Source organism: Rhipicephalus sanguineus, chromosome 1 (assembly GCF_013339695.2).
Source record: "Rhipicephalus sanguineus isolate Rsan-2018 chromosome 1, BIME_Rsan_1.4, whole genome shotgun sequence".
Lineage (NCBI taxonomy): Eukaryota > Metazoa > Arthropoda > Arachnida > Ixodida > Ixodidae > Rhipicephalus > Rhipicephalus sanguineus.
Genome location: NC_051176.1, coordinates 239643489 through 239662115, shown reverse-complemented (window position 1 = coordinate 239662115; position 18627 = coordinate 239643489). Strand labels below are relative to the sequence as shown.

Sequence of the window (18627 nt, the reverse complement as noted above, 5' to 3'; positions counted from 1 at the left end):
AAGGCATGCGAAAAACTTCTAAAGTCATAGTCTGTGTGTTCATTATGTATTAAACCTGAGACCAAAAGAGGGATGGAGGACATCCTACACCTGGCGGTTTTCTGCAGAAGTGTTTTTGCATGTTAATTCGTGACATCTAATTTTGATCTCTGTGTACGTTTTGAACCCTTTCAAATGCCACTCAGCATGTGCAGTGAAAAAAAAAAAAATTTCTGCTGTAAGCTAAATAGGTCAGTGGCAGGAAAGAAACTACTATTGCTTGTTTTTTCAGGTACTAAAGTTGAACTCCTTTATAAGGGCACTTATATAACTGACAGTTGTGTATAAGAGACACAGTGTGCCAACATCGAAATAGGAGTTGGTCAGAAAATGAGAATGTGGTACCCTGTTTATGAAAGACGCCTTATATAAGAGACAAGAACTGCTCCCCAGTGCATGTTTCTTACAAAGGGGTTCAACTGTATATGCATGACTGCATGCAAAACGATGTGATGATTTGTCTGAGGCACATTGAACAATGTGTGTGTGTGTGTGTGTGTGTGTGTGTGTGTGTGTGTGTGTGTGTGTGTGTGTGTGTGTGTGTGTGTGTGTGTGTGTGTGTGTGTGTGTGTGTTCACTTGATTATTATGCTGCTCTATATTTACCTCAGCTTGAATTTCAGTATTCGAAAGAAACATATATTTGGTATTTATTTAAGTACCTACATTGCCAGTTTGGTATTACAGTGGAGGCATGAGGGGAGGAGGAAAAAACTTTATTAGAGGTATATACAGGGAGTAAGCGTGAGGTGGCCCGGAGGGGGCCACCCCTCACAAGCACTAGGTGGGCTCCTCATTACAGGAGCCCATTGGCGATCGCCGCGACTCGAGCTCGGTCGACCAGGGCCTTCTGGCTCGCCAGGTCGGAGCAGCCGAGCAGGGCTGCCTCCCAGTCCTCCCGGGTGGGGTGTGGTTTTGGGGCGAGGTTCGGGGTTGACTGGCATGCCCACACCATGTGGTAGACGTCCGAAGACTTCTCCTCACAGTATGGGCATTTTCCTGTACAGGCCGGATCAAAATGTTTTAAAACTGCCGGGCACAGCAGCGTTTTGGTGTCAAGGCGGAGGAGTGTGCGTTCCTCCACCTTTGTAAGGCCCTTACAGGGTTTAGGATAAATTGCGTGGCCGAATTGATAGAACTCAGTAATTTCTCGATACATTAAGGCCGGATCGGAGTAAGTAAATGGACAGGTACAAAATAGCAGGTACAATACCAAATACAAAGCAACAGAACAATGTACATAACTTGTAATAGCACAAAATCACAAGTTGATGCAAAAAAGCAGGTACCATAGAAGGTACAAATAAACCAAGTAAAGCACATGACCTCAATAGAGTATTTGGGGAAAAAGAATGAAGCAGTGCGGGGGGGGGGGGGACTACTTATGCCCAGGTATATAATGCTTGTGGCAAAAATATTTCAGCAATAGTCATTGAATTCCACAAGATGCCTATGCATTAAAATATATGCATGATAAAAGTAGTTTTGAGAAGGGGTGCGCTATATCAGAAGCATAAGAAATGAAACTTGTACATTGCTGCTATCTAATCTACATTCAAGGATGTGATGCTTGTGGTGGAAAAATTTGCCCTAAAGATGAGATTTCATACTGATTTCATGGCAGCATGGCGCACACTATTGTAAAGGAACATGTGTCCCAGGACAAAATTTGGATTGTACTGTTGATGGAAAAGTCGCAGTTTTGCCGCAAGGGTGAAGCAATTAATGCGACAGCAACAAATCGGAATGTTGTACAAAGTAAGGCTGCAGCTGATTCCTTTAGCACCTGACTTGGTGTAACTGAGCAAACTGGTGGCGTAAGGAACGGGCCACTGCAGTGAGTGAAGCAACCTTTGTGTTATTTATGGCTTCAGTACAAACTGCGATGAGAGCACAACACATACATAGGTATGAGCAGTCTGCTGATCCTTTCCAAGGATAAGGCGCGCGAGACTGTGGGCAACCATGGCCAGCCAGGCAAAGTATGCATTTTCTGCTGGAGACACAACTGCCTCTCCGGCACCTCTCCATGTTCCTTTCACGCCACAAAGACAGCCGGCACACTTCATCTCTGCTTCAGCCGTGACTCTTGGCAGCCCTTGCATGGTTTCACTCGCGCATAGAACATACGATGTGCGGGGCAGTATTATCAATTTTGACTTTATACGGAACATGTCGGTAATGCCGGCAGCAAAAGTGCACCTGGAATGTCCATGTAATTGCGATCGCATTCAAAAGAAATAGCAGTGGCTATATGCGTATAAGTTATGGTTTTAAACTTTGCCATAATATTTACCCACATACTCAATTACTACAGACCAAAAAAGAACTAGTTCCTGCACTTAGCCAGCGATGCTGAAATCTGTAGTAACAGTCTCAATTGGTGGTTGCATGACTCGATTATGTTGTATATTTGACGCTCTGTTCCCCATTTCAGCTTCCCCTACACTAAAAGGATAGCTGTGCAGTGCATCTCACCATGATCAGAGTTATGGCTCACAGCAGCTGTATGCAATATTCATCAGCTATTAAATGCAAAAAATAGCAATCCGAAAACTCATGTAGATTGGGCAACCATAAAAGATGAAGAGAGCTTCAATGCATCGAGTGGGGTTCATACGAGATAACAAAACTTAGGATGGCAGAAAATACTCCATTGAAATGTGCATTCACAGCAGTGAGGTGCACACTGCTGTAAAGCCACACATTCTCACTGCATCATTTATTTTTCTGTTGAACCATTGCATAGCAGCAACCAACAATTCAGATGTGTCTAGCTAGATTTTTCAGGCATATCTGTGTGCAATATTGTTAATAGCAGCCTTGAAGATAGTGACATTCAGTTTCTACTCTGGCCACTCTGATTGCAGTTGCCTGTTACAAAAGGGTACTGTACTCGCTTTTTACAGCCAAAGCTGTTATGAGATCATTTCACCAGCCGTTCTTGGCGCCGTAGTTGTCCGCCGCCGCCGCCGGTGTCCGTAGCCACTATCGCTCGAAATAAGAAAAAAAAAACGAAATAAGAAAAAAATTCTAGGATGGAACGAGGTTCGAACCTGGGCCCTCTGCGTGGGAGCCCAGTATTCAACCTCTGAGCCATGCCGGTGCTTGAAACTGTTTTGCAAAAAGGTCCTATACAGGCTTCATGTCGGGAAGAAACCACATTAACATATGCAATATAGCGTGGTAGAAGAGTAAAATAAACACCAAGCGTCGCGCAATGCGAATTCTGTAATCAGGCGTCACACAATGCGAATTGTGCAACGAGAAGGTTGTTGAATGCTTCCAACCCATTACAAAGGGCTCCGCCACAATTCTTCATCGTAATCAGGCACAGCATCAACAAAGTGCGCATAATGCCTTACATGCGTTTAGCAGGTACCACGGCTCTCCGTAGAATGACGAAAAATGTCATAATTCCTGCTTTCCTACTTCTCAAAAATTACAATGATTTATAGCATAGTGGGTTCCTCGCAAGTGCATTTGTATTAGTTGCCAAGGAAGCCCATAAGCGCATGATCCATTTCCTCGGGTTCTCAGTAAAGTTCTTCGGCCCCCTCACCCCACCTCTCTCTCCCACATCAGCGTATGTTATAGAGCATGGCAGGAGAGGGACCTAGCGACCAGGCATCACCTAATGCAAATTACATAACTGGTGGGCCGTTTAAAGCTTCCAACCCATTACAAAGGGTTGAGCCATAATTCTTCATCATCAGTCGTCGCGTCGACAAAGTGCACATAATACTTACAGACGTATAGCTGGTGCCTCGCTTCTCCGCAGAATGACGGATAATGACGGATAATGGCTTAGTAGGTGCTTCCCAACTTCACAAAATGTGTGATTTATGGCGTAGTGGGTACCTTGCTAGTGTACTTGTATTAGTAGCCCCAAGAGAGCTTACAACAGTGCTTTAGAAACGCCGCTCTTCCAGCTTTCACTATGACTGTGCTGCGGTTTCAGCGCAGGCCTAGCGTTTTTTTCAGCAAGATGCATTTTCAGCTTCCTTAGAGCTGTACAGCTATTGCTAACAGATTTTCATTAGAGCGGCAGAAAACTAACTTTCATGACCATTACGCGGTGAAACAGCACTTTTAGGCCTAATAGCCAACGTTGTGAAATGTTTGTCTGCATTGGTGATCAAGCTCGAGATCATGTACGCAGGCTAGATGATAGTAGGATCGTAAAAGTGGTGAGCATGCCTACCACATTCATGTGTTACCTCAATTGACTCTTCTTGCTGGCCAGTTTGTTCACGTGAAGAGATGGTGCAAATACTGACACGCACTTGTGTCAAGGTATTACACAAATTCCGCAATTATTTGACTTGAACCAAAAATTGGTATTTGCACAAGCCTAGTTGAGAGCTCTGCCTGTGGTTTTTTTCTGCAGAAGTCACATTCTGCTGTATTTATTTTTATCGGTCACTTCAAAAAGTTCGAAGTTTGAAGATGAACCCACGCATGTGCCGAGAAAAGTGCACAGTATTAGTGTGTGACCCTCCCATTCAGGAGACTTTCTGGCTCTCCATCAAAAAGTACAACCTTGTTTGTGTTGGAGGAGTGTAGGGGAAGTGGGAGAGAAAAGGCCAGTTTTTTGAAAGTTTAGTTCCCGATCTTGCAAAGCACCAGAGATACCTGAAGCAGAAAAAGAAGTATTTGGGTTTTGTTTTTTTAACAGATTCTTTGGAAAATACCCATGACAGCTCCTATTTACTCACTAAGCTGGATTAAGATGGATGTAGACATATTACACTGTCGATCAAAATACATACATATTTGAATAACAAAATTTGACTGATCAAATAAGCTAATTGTACTATTGCACATATTGCTGTATGCGAAATTAGGCCAGTGACACCCACTTCGAAGGAATTTTGAAACTAACACTAACTTTGAGATATGTGCTCTTAAACTTATGATAAGAATTCACTGATTTTCTGGTTGCTCCTGTAACAAGATGTATTTTGATGCATTCACACTGAAATGTTGCTGGAACAGCAATGCATTGGTAGTTCCGAGGCATATGTCACCTACATGTGGAATTCATCTCAAGTGGCTGACACGTTCAAAGTCATTGGATTAGGGTATTTCATATGTTGGAGTTTGTCCCGTAAAATTAATTACTATAATAGTTAAATAGCAAACGTCATTGGTTTGGCATGAAGATGTGCGTTTCTGTTATTAAAGAGGTACTGACGCGAAAATTGTCAGTTGTCATTTTCATTTCATCAAATGAAAGACCAACTCCTCAAGAGCCTAGAAAGTGTACTGGTAAGCGTGAGTGCACGCTGAAAAATTAATTACAACATGTTTTTAAAAGCTAGTTTCGGTTCCTACTGTACCCTGACGTCTCCACACAGCATGAGCTTCTCGTCATGTGCTCTCACCAGATATCGAGACGTTTCCACGACCGCTCCACTGTGTGGTTGCGTTGGCGACGCAGAGGCGGCCATATTGTATGTTTTGGTACCTAATGTCATCACAACTAACCATACTGGTGCGTGAAGTCGCTAGAATTGACACTGTAGCCAGACGTCTGGCTAGTGTTGATGTCAGTAGGTGTGCCATGCTAAAACTGACTTCAATATCAAAATAAAATATCAGCATTTACTGAGCTTCACACTTGCTCAGAGTGGTCTCTGTATGCAGGAGATTTGTATGACGGAGTAAAGTCTGCGTCGAAAATTGGTGTCAGTACCTCTTTAACCTTGCTCAAGAAATAGAGTTGTGTTATATGCGGTGGGTGATCTCAAAAAATTCTGTTAACCAAAAGGAAATAATGAAGGCCAAAAATTATGCAAAGAATTAGTGTAAATTCAGAGCGAATGGGGCTTATATTACATGATATAAGAGTACAAAAAATGACGCATAAGAAAAAAGGGTAGGCACGTGACGAGTGCTTCATATTTGGCATCATATACCCCCACCACCCCGCACTTGCATACGTGTAAGCAGTCAATGCTAGTGAACTTGAACACTCAAAAGAAAGGGCTGATGCGGAAGGAATCTGGCCTAATTAAAATGACTTTTTGAGGGCCTAGTATATGACATGTTTAAAAAACACCAAGAAGAAAAAAAACGGCATGAAAATAAAAGGGTAGGCAAACAATAAAATCCCCCTCTACTTCCCCATGCCGCAGCTTTATTTTTGTATTAAATCGCATCTCACACGAAGGCCCTCAGAAACTCCTTATATAGGTTCATGTCGCACCAGAAATGAGTGAAAGGTGCAGCACAGAATTTCTGAGCTGATTTACACAAATTACATAGTTAAATTAACAGAAAAAAATACAATGAATTTATGTAGACTGGCTAATGTGTGGCAGAGAAGTAACTTATCATGGCCTGCTTTAGTGCAGAAATTGGTAATTATAATTTTTAATGGTCAAACGAGTATTAATGTGGTATAGATTGAACAACTTGTCATAACCATCCTCAAGAAATGTAAGCACCTGGGTGTATACAAAAACTAAAGAAAGGCATCAAAACATAATGCAGCCATTATTGCTATGCAAGGGCCGAGCTGACGCCAGACATGTTACTTATCAAAGGCTTTGACCTTGCAATTTGGAGTCTAGAACTAATTTTCTTGCCACACAAAAAACTACGGACAGAGAGAGGTACAGTCGCAAGCAGTCACTCCTCCTGTGGTCATGGAATACCGATGACTTCTTATACATCACCATATTCTATACATTCTCACAATGAGTAATAACATGCTTGCATGCCCAGTTGTGAAAGATTCATTTATAGGGACACTATTAAGAAACAAGATAGAAAATTGTTCACAGAATGCTGAGACAGTTAGTGTTATCCAAGTGTAAGCCAGACAGAACTGGGGGCAACACCTTTTCAAGGTTTCCCCAGCAACTTTCTAGGATTTCTTATATAGAATTAATTCCCATAATAAAGAAGAAATATATTGCATTCAAAGTGCACAAGGTCAACCTAGAAAGGTATGCTTCTTTGCCGAAACTGCCAAAGGGAGATCGAAATTTCCTTTTACAAGTATTAAGCATAGAATACCAACCACGCGCATGATGCTTGGAACATCACCATATTCCATACAAGGACGCATTAATAAAAAATTACATGTTTAGCTAATTGTGCTAGGGTCTTTTAAAAGCATTAATTGGTGAATTTCTTTCAGGTATCATGAAAATGGAAGTTTGCGGCATTCTAGAATTAATGCATTCAAGAGTTTATAGATTCTTAGATACTACTACATGTGACGATATAATATGGTGGGATATATGTTTCCCCCTGCCTAAGACGAGCACACTTGATTAGAAATTATATTCATTTTTAAAATTGAAAAATAAATGTGGATACTTCCCACATGTAAAAAGGGTTCAGTTCACTCTGTTTCACTTCACGTTGTACTGTGGAAAGCACATATCCATGTAAACAAAGTTTACGCATGCAAAGTGTCGCAGTGCAAGCCTTACTGGTGCAGTGTTCCTTTCTGCAGTACCTTTATGCTGTTGTTTTGGCAGCACTGTATGTGGCACCTTTTTCTTTTTGAATCAGTTTTTGGTAGTTGACATATGTAAGAACAACATATCCAAATAAAGACATGCATACGACATAAGCATTGTGCCCTTTCTCATTGCTACTGTCCACTACTGTCTATCACATGACTACTGCTTGACCACTACTGAAAGTCGCTTAACCTTGGCTTAAGGGACACTGGTCTTTCAAGATGTTACATCATGAAAAAGTCAATTTTTTTTTAAAACAGCATTTTTGTAATGTACAGGCATTGCCACAAGTACTGACCCAGTTTCTTACTCCTTGGATTGATGAGTAGTTCTTGCTGCATTGTTCCCGGAAACAATTCTAATTAATTTTTAATGAACTTCGGAACTAATAGACATATTTGAAAAAGCAAAAAAAAATTAAACAAGACTCTGCAGTTTCATTAAATTTGGTAAATGGGATCTTGATATTTTAAAAACCCACTTCTCCCCTTAAAGGGGCCCTGCAACACTTTTTTCAGCATGGTCAGAAAACGCTGCCGATCGGTAGTCGAGGCTCCCGAGAACACGCGAGCCAAACATTACAGCGCAGCACGCGGCCTGGGATTTACAATGAATTTGCAAAGTCAGCTACAAAGCGCTTCCTCTTCTCTCGACAAAAAATGATGCTTACGGCGTCACAGGCAGTTTCCGCGCCATTGGCTGATTTGAACATGGCGCGCTGGGTAGTTACTGCGACCGCCGCGAGAGGCCGCCACTCGAGCGCGCGCGCGACCGCACTGAAATTCGCCACGCGTTCGAAGAAAAAAAAATGTGCTCAAGGTCAGGAGGCGCGCGTGACGTACTACCTTCTTCCCCCGTGCCACCCCCCCCCCCATGCTTAGCTTCCAGCACTTTCGTCGTGGCGAGAGAAGAGTAAAAGCAATTACAGCGCCCGACAAATCTTTGTAACTCCGCTCGTACTAGACGGATTCTAAAAAATTGGACTATCTGTCCGAAGGGAACCCTGATGGGATGCGAAGCAGCAGCGTTGCGCACGGGTGGCGTCACGGGTTGAACGGCGCGAACGCGGGTGCTGCGGTGAGCGCTGGAAGATTCGTTTGAAGCGAAACTCTGTGTAGCGTTTACTGGTGTAAACGTGCGTTTGAAATGCAGACACGGGAGGCTAGCGGGCGTTGGAGCCGGCAGCTGAGGGCGCTCCGGCGGGTGAGGGAGAGAGTGACGTACGCGCGCACCTGCGAGGGAAGCGTGCGAGGGGAGCGTGACGTCAACGCCCAGCTGCGGCATGACCTACTTGGCACCGCTCCAACACCTGCGCCGAGGGAAGCGCGTTGCCTCGCATTTGTGCGGACGGAGGGACAGCGTTACACAGGCTAGTCAAAGAGCTGCTTCGCACCTAAAATTTTTGCGCCGTTCGATTCGTGAGGCAATAAGTGCCTTTAGTGAAGCCATTTCATGGCTACTTGGACAAGAGTTGCAGGGCCCCTTTAACCACCACTCGCCTTTGACTCGCGACCCTATGCAATGCACTTGGAAGGTTCGAGGTTCAAGTCCCTACATACGTTGGAGGTTCATTACTCCATGCACTTGGAAGGTATGGGTCCCTATAATGCACTTTGGAGGTCAAGGGTCCGGTACCGTATGTGATCAGATGATCAAAGGTTTCAGCCCCAACACACTTGGCTAGTCATGGGTTCTACTTGTTGTTCACGACATACTACTACTATATGTTTCCCATGTATTTCCTATGGAGCCCTGTGAATTCCTATTGGAATACATCATTGGAATACATTTACCATTTTCTAACTTTCTAATGTCACGAAGTGTGTAATGTACCAAATTCTTTTCCGTTTACAAGGTATTACATTACAGACACGGTTTTGCCAGGGAGCTTGTGAAAGAATGCTTATGCAGATTAAGGGAGTAACAGTGCGAACACACACCCACAAGACAGACGACACAGACACATGAGCACTGACTGACGACTGGTTTTAATGGCAGAATGTCTGTGTTGTGTCTCTTGTGGGTGTGTGTTTGCACTGTTACTCCCTTTATGTACAATGAAGCAACTCGCCCAAAAAGAAGTATTAATGAAATGCTTATGCATTGAAATTATCTTAGTGAACAGTGCAAATACACAGCGAAAACTATCTGCGACTTAGTGAGAGTGCGAAGCAAAGTGTAAAATTGTTTTCATGTTCTGGTTGCTCTTTATATCTCTGAAAGTACAAAATCTTTTGCGTGCCTTTCCAAGCACCCAATGCAATATTATTCAAGACTTAAAATTGGCATGCTTGATGGAATGCTGCCAATTTCTCGTACATATACACTAGGCAGCAACACGAATGTTTTTATTTTCCATTGTCCCTACTAGCTATACAATCCTGTCATGGGAAAACCGTTGCCTTTGAGCTTGCAGCTAGGTGAAAATGATGAATACATTTCCCACTGCCTTTTATTAAAGACTCACTAATGCGTTTCTAGAATGTTTCAGTGGTCATTGACAAACTTCATATGGCAATTCCTTTGTGAAGTTACTGCAATATTTTCTCGAGACTTTGTGTACTATTTTAGTAATAGAAATGCGACCGGGATTTGATACCGCAACCTGCTGGTCAGCAGTCAATCACCATAAACACTAGACCATCATGGCGGGGTCTCTTATTATTTACCAGTGGAAAAAAAAAGGAAGAAATATATATATTTTAAGTGAACTCAATCTGGAAATTTACAATAAAATTTCCTGAGCCATAACCGCCTTACTAAAAGAAAGTAATACATGGCATATCACACTGATGTACTAGCTGGTGTCGAGCTTTTGACAAAATTTTTCAAAGCTTTGTGGCCTTCTCAACAATGCAAGTCTTCAAACCGAAGGAATTTAAATAATGTTTTGCAGAAAGCACTAGTCTATGAAAGTATAGTGAAGGAAGGAAGTCAAGTCTTGATGTGGTATGTACTTGTTTATTAGTTTACACTTATGAGTATGTGTGTGTGTAGAAAAAAAAAAGATTTGCTGCGCAAGAGCTGCAACATTATACAGCAGTTCCTCTTTCAAGGTTTTGCTTGATTTCTGCCGTGTACTTTCCGTAGAACCGGTCTAGCTTCTTGTTGAACTTCATATTGCGCTCGTTGATGTAGTCAATGTCCTCATCGTCGTTGAAGCGTCGTCGCCGGCTGTACTTGTTCCTCTTTTCAATCCTAAAAAATTAAGAAGGTAAATTATTCGTAAATGTAACTGTTATCCTTGAAAGAAACAGGTGGAGTTAAAACAAATAAAAATAGCTTACTGTTTTTCAATGTCGTCTACCAGGCGGTCTATGTCCTCCTTGGAGTCTTTATGTAGGCCATGGATGATAGTGTCTCTGGTGGGAAACATTGCATCACCCCTGCAACAGAGATGCCATTTCTTTAAAGCCTAAAGCAGTAGTGGTTTTCTACATGGGTAAAAATGGCAATTTCTGAGTGGCGGCAGATGAACATATGAGGCCTACTAAGATCCAAAAGTTTCAATGGTGCAAGTCCCAATATGGCAATTTGGTTGTTTGCAGTCATATGAGAAAAATTTTACCATGAGAAAGGCAGAAGGTCCTTAGCACCATTTGGAAACCACTCTAGAAAGAATAGGTATTAAAAAGTAAGCACGAATGCCCCCCCCCCCCCCCACCCTTTATGCATGCATGTATCTACTATAGGTACGACAATGCATTGTAAGTCAACGTCAGTAGAGGCCCAAAATGAACATTTTGCCAGCTGAGCACCGCATTTAAAAAGCAAATGAATCGACACATTGCATAACGTCAGGTGCTATATTCCACGCAATTTGATTGAAAAATTATTCAAAGCGCCTTTATTCCCTACATTCAACTTTGTCTGGCATGACTTGACAGCTATTATAACATTTTGAGATACATAAACAAATATGACCTTACACATTATGGCAACGATGTGCAGAGCGCTGCCACATAAAAGCTGTGACCTGGACTTCATTAACGCTTTGAGTTGTAAATGTTCAACTACAAAAACTGTTGCTGTGTGGAGCCGTGTACTGCCCACATCTTAACAAGGTCAGTAACCATGGGAGCAGTGGCCCAACACGAGCCTTTTGTCAGCCAAAAATCTCGTTTCAAATGCAAATGGTGACTGACAGTATATAGCATTGCGTCGGGCACTGTATTCAAGTCAGAAAGCTAAAAAAAGTTAGGGGATGTGCCCTCTATTGATGATCGCACACTCCTAGAGTTGGCCCTGAAGTTTAAAGCGGGGGACAGACGGTCCGATTTTCCATGCGATCCGACGGCCGACGCGCCGGTGGGGGAGAGGGAATGGTGGCTGTACGATGCTATGAAAGGTCACCATTCCGGTTGCCCTTCCGCCGTGTCGGACGTCGAATCGCATGAAAAATCGTACCGTCTGTCTCGCCCTTAAAGGCAGCATCTTGACCACACAACTTGCATGTTTGTCATCTAACAAGACCACTGTATACAATAACAATGGCAAACCATTAATGCTGTAGAACCTGCAGCACTTGTAATTTTTGTTGTAATGAAACATGTTCAGTCATTTACATCAGACAAGCAAGCATCAATTTCTTCGACACTGGCAGGAGCACATTATGAAAATATTGTTTCTCCACATGTTACAATATTAATACACTACAGCACACGCACACTTCAATGCAACGAAATATTTTGTCCTTCCTTACTCCTCCACTGTATGAAAAGAAATATTTTTCCATGCGAAGCACTCTTCGCCTCACAACATGTACCTGGTGGTAGGTTTCTACCGTATCTCATTTTGGGCCTCTTCAATAAAAGATTACATCAGTGGGATTGAACCAAGGTGCGCCAGCACAAGAGCCTGACGTTCTACCCATCCGACTTCACTTGTGCATACTTCACTTGTGCTAACACCAAGTAGTGTTTCAAGATGAATGGCACATGTGTCACATAACCTAACTATTTGCTATGAAAAGTCGGCATCTGTGTATTTCCACATGCACAACAATGGGATGTGCAAAGAGTAATTGTCAGCAATACCGTTTATGCGCCTTTCATCAAGTTGCTTTAAAGTAAATGTGCACTAGTAACACACATGACCGCTTGCCATGCATAGACATGTTGGTCCATTTGATAACACTTTGTAGAACTTTAAAGGATACTGGACAGTCAGATATGCCTGGAACATGCTATGCATAACATCAATTTTTACGTCATGCGAGATCTGCATAGTCTTTTCATGTGAATTCTTCTTTTAGGAACATTAGCAAGACAATTGTTACTTGCAGTAGCTTATGACCAAAGAGGTTGAAAAAAAAATTATGACAAGTGAATGTTTTCTGCAATCGTTCCTACAGCTCTGAACACATTTACTGTAAGGCGGCATTTTCACACTGTAAAGATGATAGTGTGCTATTTGTTATTTATGTTAGTTGGCTTTCTTGCCAGCCTCAATGACGTCAGTATTTGTGCCTGGCGTTTATGGTAGGCTTGCACCGTAAACACCAGGCAATAGTTTTATTGTAAAACCCCCCCAAATTAGCTGCCTTTCTTCTCATTTCTACAGAGGCAGAAGGTATCATTCTTCATTAATGCTACAGAGTATAGCAACAGCAGTGGAGCTCCAGTACAGAAGGATGCAACATGGCCTAGCTTTCAGAAAGTAACTAACGCAGAATTGTAAAACAGGTGTCACTTTTTGGACAAAACTTACAATTCTTCCTTTTTTCTTTCGTACTGCTCGAAGTCTGGCTTGATCTGCTTCACAAGACGCTGGTACTGCCGGACAGTTGCGGCCTCATAATCTGCAATAATCCAAGCAGTGCGATTTACATCAATTTCCGTGTGTTCAGAAATGGCTTTTTTGATATGGTCATATAAATGAATCAGTTGCGTATCGTAAGAAGCAAGACATACCCGAGAAACCAACGTCGGGGTTTTTCCTTTTCTTTTTACGATCAAAGCGTTCTGCTTCATCAGCACTGACGCTCAGCAGTTTGATCCGTGAGTAGTCTTCACCTCGCTTGGCAGCCTCCTACAAGCAAAATAAGCAACTATTACGGCGCAGCCTCACAGAATGCACTTTTTTTTTTCCCTCTGCATAAGGGCTCACTGGCAATAAAAGTAGGCAAATTTAGAGTTAAAACAAGGTCCCTTACCTCGTATTTCTGCTCCTCTTCCAGTTTATACTGTGCCCACTTCTGCTTGTTTTCGCAGTTGGCTGGCAATTTTGCTTTCCTGTCCTCTTCGACAACTTCTTTGTGGTTCAGCGTTCTGGCTTCATTCTACAAAGCAAACAGCAACTAGTTAGCATTTCTCATCGGGGTGGCTCGCTTACGTCAGATTTGTTACAACGTCAACATGTAGCTACAAAACATGGATTTCACTACGACGCGCATTACTCACCCGTCGCATGTGAAGAGTGCGTAAGCGCTCCAATTGCTCTGATCGCTTACTCGACGTAGACGAAGAGGGCTGTGAGTCCGACATTGTAACCAGTAGCTGTGAGATGAAACGAGTACACAAAATCACATCAACCCGCGGACGGCGCAGCTACGAGTGAAGGCTGGTGAAGGCAACGGGTTTTTAACAAAAAAAATAATAATAATAATCGCAACAATAACTGTGGTTGCCAGACAAGCTATGGGCACAGTGTGGCTTGCGTGGCTGCGCTGTTTCTGTTCCGGCGTAAATTCTTCAAAATTTAAAGTGCTCTAGTAAACAAAAGTTTTTATATTTTGTTTTTAAATGTTGTTATTTAATATATAGTCACGGATTACCTTTGATATTGATTTTCACTAATCGCATTTGGATGCGTTCAACGTTTTTAGAATATCTAAAACGGTGGATGCGTCCAAGGACGTATCCGCACCATCCGAACCAAGACAATAAAATCTCTAGCCATAGCCGGGTGGGAAAATTCACGGTTTCACGTGTGTCTCTTTTCAGTAAGGATAGTCCGACTCTCTTCGCGATGGGCAGAAAGCGTCAAAGGAAAAAGCAAGGGAAGGCACCAAGGGCAGAAAAACCTCAAAAGGTGCACTCAATTTTGCTAGATTGCCTGAAAACATCTTTTGACATAGTAGCTGTTAACTCGGATCTCGCTTCGGTTACTGTCAATGCGCTTCGGGAGAGCGCCAACAAGTTCATGATTGATTTCGTCTTGCTGTTGCAATATCGTCTGACGCTGTCAACGAATGCTACTGCGAGATCCTTCAAGATCCAAATAACGCGCGGCAGGCTGAGCTAATTAAAATACCGTTCTCTTGCCTATCGGTAGTTGCTTATATGTAAAATGCTCAGTCTATATTTGCGTTTTCTAAGTAAGCGCAGTATTTCTTATATTATGTTAGCATGCTGGATTATTTGTTAACATCAGTAAACTTTTACATGTATTTTTTATGAAAAGGTTAACGAGAATGGTGGGCCTCCTTTGTACACCGAGATTGAAAGGAGCAACGAAGCATTTGAGAAATACTACAAGGCAAGTTTTTTCTAGCATTATTTTGTTTTTCATTTAAACATTGCACCTTAGGATCTGCTGTCAGAGTAATTAGAGCGTCGGTTCGTATTGAGTGCTATTCATAGTCGCCCTGTCCAGTGTGTGCACATGTATTCTGGAGCAATGAACATTACGGAGAAGCAGCTCACGGGTTCCGGACCGGATCTATGTATTCTGGAGCAATGAACATATTTATGCTCCACAATGCACTTGATGCCACTGCTGTAACATAATTTTATTTTAGGGAATAAAATTTTTGTTAGTTCTGCCCCTTGTTAGGAAGGCAGTTATAATGCTATCTGTTATTTATTGAATGCTGTGACAAAAAGTTGTATAATTTTTGAAATCGGCGTTTTCGTTTCAAAAGTAGTAAACCTGCCTCTCACACCAATGGTCATAACTCACAAAGGAATTGCCGTATCCCGAAATACTTTTGTGTTCATGTTCGTCTACAAGGGTGCTTTGCGATGAACAAGAATAAAAAGCATCTGATAAGCGTGTGGGAAATTCTTTTGGAAAAACCGAACACACACATGTATTAAAGACACTTTCCACAAGGCAGTGACAAAGATATTACTGGACTTAGATAATCTGCATTGCACGCTTTAATGCATGAGAAATGAGTGTGGACATTTTTGTGAGAGCATAATTGACATTAGCACAATGAAAAAACAAAATGTGTAAAATGTAGTTCTTTTCGTGCCCAATTTTTTCTGTTACTAAACTTCCATATTTATGAGCCATATAGGGCTCATATTCCTCCACATGAACTGTAGAATGCCAAAAACTTGCTAAAAGATGTGTATAAAATTTATTAATGAACGTAAAAAAATTAGAACCTGGGAAGTCTTAAAATGTTCACACCCTAGTAATTGGTTACTTGAAATTTGTAGTAATTATATAAGTAATATCGAAGTTTGACATAAAGACACTCTTCACATGTTTTGGAAAATTTCTTCTGGATCCAAGCATCACAAGTACCAGAATTAAGATGTTCACACTCAAGAAGTTGCTGAAAATTGCATTTGAGAAAAGCACATTTGAAAGGTAAAATTGAAAGCTTGTCTATGTGGCAAAGATATGCTTTTTAAAATTATTTCTTCTTTCATGGGAGCTTTGGAAGTTATTTTGAGAATGTGGTTTTGGTGAACTGTTCACATGAGCTGCAATGGCAAGTAGCCGCATGATGTTAGTCAGGGTACTCCAGACAATGCACACTTTCTAGTTTTTAGCAGCCACCTTGTGCCCTTTATATGCGATTTTAACCCATTTCCACTTTAATTACAACATTGATTTTTATTGTCATGAAAGTAGAGAAACTCAACTTGATAAAACAAATAAAACCAAGAAATCTGTAATTTTTTAAAAAACTTGCATTTTTCAAGTAGCATCTCACCTTAAGTTTACTTGGCTAAAATTCTGTAGAACACAGATTGTGTGCTCTGGTTTTAGTTTTTAACAAATGAGCTGAATTGGGGAACGTGTAGCACTTTGTGAGTCAAATGAGATATTTTGCGCACACTGTGGCCGGTGCTTTTTTGGGGCCCTGGTGAGTGCTGCATCATCAATGGGAGGCCAAGTGCTGTCCCAGTGTGTCACAAAGCCCCTTGTTTTTGTTATATACTACAATTTATTAGCTCAGTGTCCCTAAAGAGTGCACCTTTATTTTTTTCACCATAAACAGGCACAGAATATAGTACCTGAAAAAGAATGGGATGACTTCATGGCTGCACTGCGACGTGGACTGCCCGTGGCATTCAGAATTACAGGATTTCTTCCGTAAGCAGCCATATTCACTATACCTCTTAGTGTTTTGCAAGCAAATATTACTCTAAAATATTGTAGTAGTTTCCTTACCTTGAATAATGGTACCTGCCATTGATGTGATGCCTAGAATTAGTGCTGCTCTGTTCTACAATTAAATCACAATTACTTTAAATAGGACACAAGATAGATTGTTGAAGTTCTCACTTGTAGCTGACAGCTCTCCTATATACAAGCACATGAGCATGTTTCTACTTGGCACATGTAAAACCTTTCTTGTGGATCATTGCTGTTTAAACATGTAATGAGTGGTGCAGACCTTCTCAAGCTATTTTCTTTAGCACAAGATTATGGCTGCTTTATTTAACATGATATTGTATGAGAGTGTGAAGTTAGACTAGCCGTGTTGCTGTACTGATTTTAATTTTTTGAAGGGAATGTTTTTTTCCCCACGAACTTTAAATCTATGAATGGTACACCCAATAGCAAAAGTTTGTGGGACATGAAATGTTGGAGAAAGCTATATTCTCGCTTTGTCTGGGAACATAATCTTCCAAATAAATGTTCCAGCTTGTAGTTGGTATTGCAACCCATACAGTCACCAGCTAGATTAGAAGCATTATGCATTGATAGAGCAGAAATTCGCATTTGTTGTGGTGTCAACATCCCATAAATTTTTGCTGTTGGGTGTACATTGTGCTACATAGCACTACTAAGTTTTCTACAAAAATTTAGTTAACCCTTTCGTACTTCCTCAGTATACTTGCTGCATTCACCAGCTGGATTCACTGAAGTCACCGGCTGGATTCCCACCCACTGTGGCCACATTTCGATAGGGCAAAATGCAGAAATGCTCATGTACTTAGCTTTGGGTGTATGTAGAATGCTAGGTGGTCAAAGTTAATCCTGAGTCTTCCAGTATGTCCCTTAGTCAGAGCGTTGCTTTAAGATGTTAAACACCGCAAACTAATTCGTCACTTTTCAGGCATATTTATGTTTATCTATATGTTTCTTTTTGATTGTCATGTTTTGTGGCTACCAAGAGTTCCTAAACTATTGATTGAGCTGTTCTGCCTTTTTTCTCGGTGGTTGGTTGTTAGACATTTTGCAACAAACACCAAGACGCTGATGCAAGGGGCACGTGCTCTCACACAACCGAGTTGATGGGCATGTTCGTCAAAACACCAACCACCTAATGAGACACTAAAGAGAAACAATGAATCGGTTTAGATTGTTAAATTGTACTCTGAGAACTCTAATGTCATTGATTTCACCATCATAGGTTCATTGATAGAGTAGAGAATCAAGTTCAAAGTTTCATTCTCGAATTTCGCGCTGAAACCTCTGCGCGTGATGTCATGGATTGCAAAGTCTATTTATCGTATTTTGGCACTATTGGCTCAACAAAATTTCCTCAGACTTGGTATGTTAGGTAAGTCTTTGGCCCCCTCAGAGGACAATGTACTTCATTTTTACTGATTAGGAACTACGTAGGCCCCAGTAGGCGCCGTCAAAATATGTGACGTCATGGCGAATGGTGCGGAAACTTCAAGGTGGCGTTGCCACCCATGTTTTCTTTTTGCGCGTTTTCTTGCTTACTAAGCGTCTTCTCGCGGCAAGCGTGATGTTTTTGGTATCATGAAACAGTAGTTTACTAATACGTGAAAAATCGTTTTGCTCTTTAGTGTCCCTTTAAGCTCTCGGGGATGCATGTGTCATTGTGGGAGTTTTGAGGCATCACAAGGTAGTGCACCCTCTGCTTTTGTTTTCTAGATATATATCTACAATAAAGTGTAGAAACTCATGGCCCTCAGTCAATTCCAAACTCATGTTGAATCACAAAGTTC

The 18627-nt window shown here is 41.7% G+C and overlaps 2 protein-coding genes across 2 annotated transcripts in view; one reads left to right on the top strand and one right to left on the bottom strand.

The window, feature by feature from the left end:
- Positions 1-10468: 10468 nt before the first annotated feature.
- On the bottom strand, positions 10469-14092 carry LOC119375295 (pre-mRNA-splicing factor SYF2). Its single transcript, XM_037645477.2, has 6 exons — positions 13921-14092; positions 13674-13799; positions 13432-13549; positions 13229-13319; positions 10807-10905; positions 10469-10717 (listed from the first exon to the last, which is right to left on the bottom strand). The coding sequence occupies exons 1-6, from the start codon at positions 14002-14004 to the stop codon at positions 10552-10554; spliced, it is 684 nt and encodes a 227-aa protein (XP_037501405.1). The 5' UTR covers positions 14005-14092; the 3' UTR covers positions 10469-10551.
- A 300-nt stretch (positions 14093-14392) lies between these two features.
- LOC119375280 (RNA cytosine-C(5)-methyltransferase NSUN2) overlaps positions 14393-18627 on the top strand; it is a 54584-nt gene continuing 50349 nt past the window's right edge. The window contains exons 1-3 of the mRNA XM_037645464.2: positions 14393-14551; positions 14924-14998; positions 16701-16795. Of these exons, the coding sequence (XP_037501392.1) occupies positions 14489-14551; positions 14924-14998; positions 16701-16795 (233 nt within the window). The 5' untranslated portion in view covers positions 14393-14488. The remainder of the gene's footprint in view (positions 14552-14923; positions 14999-16700; positions 16796-18627) is intronic.